Genomic DNA, 8,215 nt, shown 5'->3' with positions numbered 1-8,215 from the left:
GCAATGGCCCGCGGCCCAGCAAGGGGCACTGGTGGAGAGACCCTGCCCCAAAGGAACCCGAGGTAAACGGGTTAGGAACTGGGGGACTGGGCGGAACCGGGGGGCACCGGGGGGAACTGGGGAGCGGGGGGTCATGGCGTGAAGGCGGACAGACCCTGCCCCAAAGAGACCCACAGTACAGGGGGATCTGGGGGGAACTGGGGGTATGGGGACGTGGGGATTATGGATGTAGGCGGAGAGACCCTGACTGAAAGGGACCCGAGACAAATGGGGGAATTTGGGGGGTCATGGGGTGAAAGTAGGGAGACTCTGCCCCACAGGGACCCAAGGTACGGGGGGAGTGGGCAGGACTGGGTGGGGTGGGGAGGATTCTGATGACCAGTTGGACCCTGGGAGGTCCTGCAGGCTATGGGGAATTTTGGGGGTGGTTCTGGAGGTCTTGGAGGTGGTATTCCCTCCCCAAGATCACCTGCACCCAGTGCCTGCTGGGGCTGGGGATTTTGTGGGGTGGGGAGGGGGCAATGGGGGAGTTAGGGGAGATGTGGGGTCACCCATAGCCCACCCTTTTCCCCCCAAGGTATCGCCTCCTTCCAGTGCCTGCTGGGGCTGGGGGTGTGGAACCCCCGCGGGCCTGACCTGAGCAACTGCACCAGTCCCTGGGTCAACCAGGTGGCCCAGAAGGTACCAAGGGGCCCCAAAACCAGAACATTCCCAAAGGGGACACCTGTAAACAGAAATCCCCCTGACAGGGACCCCCCAGAAATGAGCATACCTTGAAAATGGCAACTCCCCCATTTGGGGACCCACCTCGGGACCTTCCCTGTCCCAGTGACACCCCCAACCCCAGGGCGACCCTGGGACCCCCCCAGGTCCTCTGTGACCCCCCAAGCCCCTCCCTGGAGGATCCTGGGGTGCCCATCTCTCTAGAGGGACAAACTGGAGGGGCTGCTCCCTACTCAGGGGGTCCCCCAACCCCCCTGGGTGATATGGGGGTGGTCCCCAGGCCTTCTGTAGCCCCCCCACATCCTCACTGCCCTCCCTAGAGACACCTCAGAGCATCCCCATCCCACAGAGGCGACTGATCTCTGTTCAGGGGTTCCCCCAAACCCTCTGGGGGATATCGGGGAGCCCTCCCTCACCTGCGGGTGCCCCTCCAGATCAAGAGCGGGGAGAATGCGGCGAGCATTGCCGGGGAGCTGGCGCGGCACACGCGGGGCCCGGTGTTCGCGGGGGACGTCAGCTCGGCCGTGCGGCTCCTGGAGCAGCTCCTGGACATCCTGGACGCGCAGCTCCAGGCCCTGCGCCCGCTCGAGAGGGAGTCGGCTGGCAAAAATTACAACAAGGTGGAATTCCAAAACCCGGCTTTGGGGGGGATCACCACCCTGGGAGGGTGGGGGGGATGGGGCTGGGAGGACCAAGGGGGGGATGGAGGGGACTGAGGATGGGGGGCTCTGAGTGCCAAATCAGAGCAAGAAACTCTGGTACAGCAAGAACCAGAACAAGGTGGGACCCCAAAACCCCGATTTTGGGAGTCACCCTATTGAGGGGTGAGATGACCAAGGAGCAACTTGTACCTGTGCCCCAATTTTTGGGTGCCCCTGCCCCAGGGGTTGGGGTGCCCCTACTCCAGAACCTGAGGTGCTCCTGCCCCTATTTTTGGGGATATCTTGGCTTGTCCTGCTCCAAATGTCTCCTTTTCTAGAGATCAAACACCCTCTGCCCAGAATTTTAGGCTGCTGCCGCCCAGATTTTTAGAGTTGCTGTCCTCATGTTCCACATTTGGGAGTCCTACCTCAAATGTTGGGGTTGCTCTGCCCTGGATTTTGGGAGGATCCTGTTCTGGATTTTAGGGGGTCCCACCCCCTGACCTGGGTGTTCCCTCCCTAATTGTATTGTCCCCCCAGATGCACAAGCGAGAGCGAACCTGCAAGGATTACATCAAGGTGAGGGGGCGTGGCCACGAGCAGTGGGAGGGGTTTGTGTGGGTGTGATCAGGGTGTGGTGGGCAGGGCTTGCGTGGGTGTGGTCAGGGTATGCCCACCCCACCCCACCCCACCCGTCCCGCAGGCCGTGGTGGAGGCCGTGGATAACCTGCTGCGCCCAGAGGCGCTGGAGTCGTGGCGGGACATGAACGGCTCGGAGCAGGCGCACACGGCCACCATGCTGCTGGACGTGCTCGAGGAGGGCGCCTTCCTGCTCGCCGACAATGTCAAGGAGCCCGCGCGCTTCCTGGCTGCCCGACAGAACCTGGGTCAGCTCCGCAGGGACCCCAGGGATCCCCTCCCAAACCCCCGAGTCCTTCCTGAGTCCCCACAGGGCCCTGCCTACCCACCCTTGCAGTCCCCAGGGTCCCACCCACATCCCTGGGACATCGAGGGTCTCTCCCAACCCCTCCCCAGGGTCTCCAGGGGCCTCTCCCACCCCCTGTTCCCTCCCCTGGATCATCTCCCACCTCCCAACCTGCCCTGGGGACCCCTACCCAAATTCTCTGAGCATTGAAGGTCTCCTGTGGGTGACACACGCGCGTTCCTGTGCGCTGTGTGTGACACACGTGTTTTCCTGTGTTATTCCCAAGTTTTTCCATATCTTCCCACACTTTTCTGTGTTTCCTGGCAGTGCTGGAGGAGTCGGTGCTGTGTCACACACATTTCACGTGTTTTCCCATGCTTTTTCCCGTGTTTTCCATCAGTGCTGGAGGTGTCAGTGCTGAACACTGAGGGGCCGCTCCAGGAGCTCGTGTTTCCGCAGGAGCTGGGGGGCGACGGCTCCATCCAGCTCTCGGCCAGCACCCTCAAACAGAACAGCAGGAACGGTGAGGGGGGGGCACATGTGAGGGTCTGAGGGCTTGGGGTACCCAGAGCACCCCCAAACAGAACAGCAGGAATGGGGGGACACATTGGTAGGGTTCTGGGGGGTCCTGGGGGAACAGGAGCACCCTCAGAGCAGCAGGAATGGTGAGGGGGGCTTTCTGATCCACCGTCTCCCCAGGGGTGGTGAAGGGGGGGGGTGGGTGTCTTTAGGGTGTTTTTGGGGTGCCTCTGACCTGCTGTCTCTCTGACATGGTGTCTCCACAGGGGTGGTGAAGGTTGTCTTCATCCTGTACAACAACCTGGGGCTGTTCCTGCCCACGGAGAACGCAACCGTGCGGCTGGGGGGAGACGGGGGGCCCCGCGCCCCCCAGCTCGTGGTCAACTCCCAGGTCATCGCCGCCTCCATCAACAAGGAGTCCAGCAGGGTCTTCCTGCGTGACCCCGTGGTCTTCACCCTGCCCCACCTTGAGGTGCGACCCCCAAAAACCCACCCAGACCCCCAAAACACCCTGGGAACCTCAAAACTGCACCCAGAGACCCCAAACCTCCCAGGAGCTCTCATTTCCCACCCAGACCCCCAGACCAAGAACCACTTTGAGACCAGCTTCTGGAATAACTGGGATTGGGGCCCTCTCCCTGTTTTGGGACCTTCTGGGACCCCCTTAGACCCCCATTTCTCCCCTGATGCCCCATTTCCCACTCCCCAGACCAAGAACCATTTTGGGGCCAACTGCTCCTTCTGGAATTACTCGGAGCGCTCCATGGCTGGGCACTGGTCGAGCCAGGGCTGCCGCCTTCTGCGCTCCAACGGCACCCACAGCTCGTGCGCCTGCAGCCACCTGACCAACTTCGCCCTGCTGATGGCCCGGACTCAGAGCGTGAGTGACACACCTGGGCACATCTGAGATAGCTGGAAAACATCTGGGATCACCTGGGTGGGGATCTGTCCCCTCCTGGTGGCCACTGTCCCTGCCACTGTATCATGACAGTATCCAGATGACCCCTAACCCCAAATCCCCCCCCCAAAATACCCATTTTATTGCAATTTCCTGCAGTTCCCGGGGCGGCTGAATGAGGTGCTGCTGTCGGTGATCACCTGGGCAGGGATCCTGGTGGCCCTGCTGTGCCTGGGCCTGTCCATCTCTGCCTTCTGCTGCCTGCGGGGGCTGCCCTCGGAGCGCACCACCATCCACAAGAACCTCTGCATCAGCCTCTTCCTCGCCGAGCTGCTCTTCCTCGTGGGCATTGACAAAACGCAGTACCAGGTGAGGTTGCCACACCTGGGACCCCTGAGGGACAGCCCATGGCACACCTGAGACCCCTGGAATCCCCAAGGGACCACCCATGACACAGCTGGGACATCCCAGGACACCCTGTGGCACATCTGGGAGCCCCAAGGGACCACCCACAGCACCCCTCTTGCTGTCCCTGTCCGTATCTCCACAAGGCACCCACTGTCCCTGCAGATGGCCTGTCCCATCCCTGGGCGGTCCCTGTCCCCACACTGTCCCCACCCGCAGGTGGCCTGTCCCATCTTTGCGGGGCTGCTGCACTATTTCTTCCTGGCGTCATTCTCGTGGCTGTGCCTGGAGGGGGTTCACCTGTACCTGCTGCTGCTCGAGGTGTTTGACAGCGACCCCGGCCGCCGCAAGTACTACTACGCGGGGGGTTACTTCTTCCCCGCCGTCGTCGTCGCCGTCGCCGCCGCTGTCGACCACCGCAGCTACGGCACCGACCAGGCGTGAGCGGGCACGGCCGGGACTGGGCTGGGCTGGGGCAAGGCTGGGTGGAGTCGGGACAGGGCCGGGGTGTGGCCAGGGTGGAGCTGGGGCTGAGGCTTCCCCCATTGGGAGTGACCAGGTGTGAATGGAAGAACCGGGTTGGGGCTTGACACAGGGCTGAGGCTTCCCCATTGGGAGTGACACTGGGCGGTGGGCAGGGTCTGCGGTGGGCAGGGTCTGCGGTGGGCAGGGTCTGCGGTGGGCAGGGTCTGCGGTGGGCAGGGTCTGTGGGGGCGCGGTGGGCAGGGTCTGCGGTGGGCAGGGTCTGCGGTGGGCAGGGTCCGCGGTGGGCAGGGTCCGCGGGGGCGCGCTCTCACCTGGTCGGAAAGCGCGTCCTCCACAATGTTCTGAAGATGCGCCGCCCCCGGCAGGTGCTGGCTGAGGGTGGACAATTATTTCATCTGGAGCTTCATCGGCCCCGTGGCCTTCGTCATCCTCGTACGGGGGAGCTGGGGGGACACTGTGCGGGCTTCGGGAGGCTGGGGGACCATGGGTGGATCTTTGTCATCCTCATACAGGGGATGGGGGGCTCGGGAGGCTTTGGGAGGTCTGAGGGGTTTTGGGGACGGACATTCCTCATCCTCATCTGGGGGCCTGAGAGGGCTCGGAGGGCCTTGGGGGGCTGCGGGCCTTTGGGGATCTGGGGATGGACCTTCATCATCCTCATCCTCATCCTCATCTGGGGGCCTGAGAGGGCTCGGAGGGCCTTGGGGGGCTGCGGGCCTTTGGGGATCTGGGGATGGACCTTCATCATCCTCATCTGGGGGCTGGGGGAACCCCAGGGGTGTGGGGATCATGCCACCGGGATCTGTGGGATCCCCCCATGGGTCTGGGGTCCCGCAGCGGCTCTGGGCTCTGGCTGTGTCTCAGGGCGGGTCCTGCAGGTGACGCTGGTGTTCCTGCTGGTGACACTGCACAAGATGCTGCGCAGCTCGGCCGCCCTCAAACCCGACTCCAGCCGCCTGGACAGCATCAGGTGGGGGGACCCCAAAGGGGGGAACCCCAAACGGGACCCCTGGACTTGGGGAGGACCTGCAAGGAGGGGAGGCATGCACAAATGGGGGGGGACCCCAAATAAGACCCCTCTGTTTGGGGGGCCCTAACGAGACCCCAAATAGGGAGAGCCCAAGTGGGACCCCTGAATGGGGACATCCCAAACCGGACCCCAAACAGGGCAGGAAGGGACCCCCAAAACGGGGCCCAAACTCCCCTAGAACTCCTCGGTCACGGATGCTGGGGATACCAGTCCCTCTCAATCCCCTTCCAGTCCCTCCCAGTCCTTTCAAGTTTCTTCCCAGTCGCTCCCACTGCCCTCCAGTGCCCTCCCGGTCCCCTCATTCAGGATCTCTGGGGGTCCCACTGCTCCCCACTTCCCTCCCAGGGCTCCCCAGTCCATCCCGCTCACAGTGGGTGCCCCGCAGGTCGTGGGCGCTGGGGGCCATCGCGCTGCTGCTGCTGCTGGGGCTCACCTGGGCCTTTGGGCTCCTGTTTGTCACCCGCGAGTCGGTGCTGACGGCGTCGCTGTTCACGGCCTGCAACGCCCTGCAGGGCACCTTCATCTTCCTCTTCCACTGCGCCCTCCAGAAGAAGGTGTGGGGGGCTAGGGCACTGGGAGGCACTGGGAGGCACTGGGGGATGGTGGGACCCCCAGAGATCAGGAATAAAGGGACTGAGAGGACACTGTGTAGGCACCTTCATCTTCCTCTTTCACTGTCCCCTCCAGAAAAAAGATCTGGGGGCACTGGGAGAGAGTAGGACAGACTGGGATCCTCACAGAGCATGAATGAGAGGCACTGGGATGGACTGGGAAGAACTGGGAGAGAGTGAGACCTCCAGAGATCATGAACCAGGGGACTGGGAGGGCATTGGGAGGGACTGGAACAGTAATGGGGGGGCTACTGGGTCATTACTGGTGGGGCCCCCAGTTGCACGAGGAGCTCAAGAAGTGTCTGTGCCACTGAGGGCACTGGGAGGTTACTGGGGTGAACTGGTGCGTTCCCCAGGTGCACCGGGAGCTCAGCAAGTGCCTGCGGCACTCGGGGTGTTGCCTCAGGGGCCCTCCAGGGACCTCCCTGGGTGCCCTCAAACCCTCGGCCGCCCGCGCCCACCCCCGGTACTACAGCGGCACCCAGGTGAGGACCCCCAAAAACACCCCAAAAACCTCCCCCTAAACCCCATCCCTGCTACCCCAGCGGCAGCCCCCACAGCCCTCCAAAAAACCCCCCAAACTCAAGCCCAGTACTACAGCAGCACCCAGGTTGGGACCCCCAACCATCCCAAAAAAACCCAAACCCCCAAACGCAGGTGGGGATCCTCCCCATGGCACCCTCAAATCCCTCCAGATCCACAAATCTCCCCATGACACACTCAGACCATCCCCCAGACCCCCCAAGTCTACCTGTGGCACCCCTAAATCCCCTTGTGTTTCCCCAAAACCCCCCAGGACCCAAGAACTCCCCCAGACCTCACCAGGCTGTGGGTGCTGGACGTGGGGACACCTTGGGAGTATTCCAGGGTGTCTGGGGGAGTCCAGGGGGGCTCTGGAGAGTTTTTTGGGGGGTTCTGGGGGTCCCAGCCCCACCATTGTGCCCTCAGAGCCGGATCCGGAGGATGTGGAATGACACGGTCCGGAAACAGACAGAGTCAAGTTTTATGGGGGGGGACCTGAACAGCACCCCAACCTTGAACCGAGGTGAGAGACACCCCAAAGAACACTTCAACCCCACCCCCTACCCTGAACAGAGGTGAGACCTCTCAAAAAAACCCTTGTGGGACCCCAAAGATCCCTCAGGGCCCCCTCAGACCCCCGTGGGTGACCCCCTCCCCTCTCCACAGGGTCACACCTTCTGCCCAACCCGGTGCTGCCGCCGCGGGGGGGGTCGAGCCCCTACAACACCCTCCTGGCCGAGGGGGGGGGCTTCACCCCCGCCTCCCCCCCCGCCTTCACTGCCCCAGGTGGGTCTGGTGGGGCATGACCCCCCCAAACTGCCCCCAAACCCTCGGGACCTGCCCAAACCCCCAGGATCCTCCCCCAGATCCCCCGACCGTTCCTCCCTCAGCCCCTCCAGGTGGGTTCAGGGGGGGTTTGGGGAGATCCTGGCTGCTCCCACCCTGAACACCCCAGCTTCAGCCCCCTGGGGGTCGTTGGTCCCACAAAATCCCCCCCACAATCCCCTGGATCTCCCCAAAATCCCAACACTGCCCCTGCCCCCTCCTGCAGCCACCCCCAAGGTGGGAACTGGGGGGGCTTGGGGGGTGCTGGGTGCTGCACCTGGGTGTGCCCCCCAATTTCAGCCCCTGGGTGGGAATGGGGGGATTTTCCTGCTCCCACCAACTGCCCCCAACCCCCTGTGCCCCCTGGAACTCTCACACAGTCCCCATGGAGGGGGACAGGGGTGTTCTGAGCCCACACAATCCCCCCCCAACACCTGGGGCCAAATTCTGCCCAAATGTCCCACCTGTGGGGCTGGTGGGGGGTGCTGGGAGATGGGGGCAGATGAAGGGAGGATTGGGGGGCCCGGGGCGCGTCAGGACCCCGCCTAAGTGCTGCCTCTGTCCCCAGGGAGCTTCCGTGACACCAGTAAGTGCTCCTCCATGACCTCCCCCTGTCACCCGGTGCCCCTC

At 63.4% G+C, this 8,215-nt stretch overlaps 1 protein-coding gene across 1 annotated transcript in view; it reads left to right on the top strand.

The window, feature by feature from the left end:
• LOC107198833 (adhesion G protein-coupled receptor L2) overlaps positions 1 to 8,215 on the top strand; it is a 22,504-nt gene that overhangs the window by 11,370 nt on the left and 2,919 nt on the right. The window contains exons 5-21 of the mRNA XM_033511547.1: positions 3 to 62; positions 578 to 681; positions 1,158 to 1,343; positions 1,905 to 1,943; positions 2,068 to 2,251; positions 2,690 to 2,812; positions 3,075 to 3,280; positions 3,518 to 3,688; positions 3,866 to 4,075; positions 4,331 to 4,551; positions 4,963 to 5,029; positions 5,476 to 5,567; positions 6,013 to 6,181; positions 6,595 to 6,723; positions 7,187 to 7,283; positions 7,427 to 7,546; positions 8,154 to 8,208. Of these exons, the coding sequence (XP_033367438.1) occupies positions 3 to 62; positions 578 to 681; positions 1,158 to 1,343; positions 1,905 to 1,943; positions 2,068 to 2,251; positions 2,690 to 2,812; positions 3,075 to 3,280; positions 3,518 to 3,688; positions 3,866 to 4,075; positions 4,331 to 4,551; positions 4,963 to 5,029; positions 5,476 to 5,567; positions 6,013 to 6,181; positions 6,595 to 6,723; positions 7,187 to 7,283; positions 7,427 to 7,546; positions 8,154 to 8,208 (2,233 nt within the window). The remainder of the gene's footprint in view (positions 1 to 2; positions 63 to 577; positions 682 to 1,157; positions 1,344 to 1,904; positions 1,944 to 2,067; positions 2,252 to 2,689; positions 2,813 to 3,074; positions 3,281 to 3,517; positions 3,689 to 3,865; positions 4,076 to 4,330; positions 4,552 to 4,962; positions 5,030 to 5,475; positions 5,568 to 6,012; positions 6,182 to 6,594; positions 6,724 to 7,186; positions 7,284 to 7,426; positions 7,547 to 8,153; positions 8,209 to 8,215) is intronic.

This window comes from Parus major, unplaced genomic scaffold (genome assembly GCF_001522545.3).
Source record: "Parus major isolate Abel unplaced genomic scaffold, Parus_major1.1 Scaffold341, whole genome shotgun sequence".
Classification (NCBI taxonomy): Eukaryota; Metazoa; Chordata; class Aves; order Passeriformes; family Paridae; genus Parus; species Parus major.
Note: the sequence above shows the minus strand (reverse complement) of the source record. Positions and strands in the feature narration are given on the sequence as shown.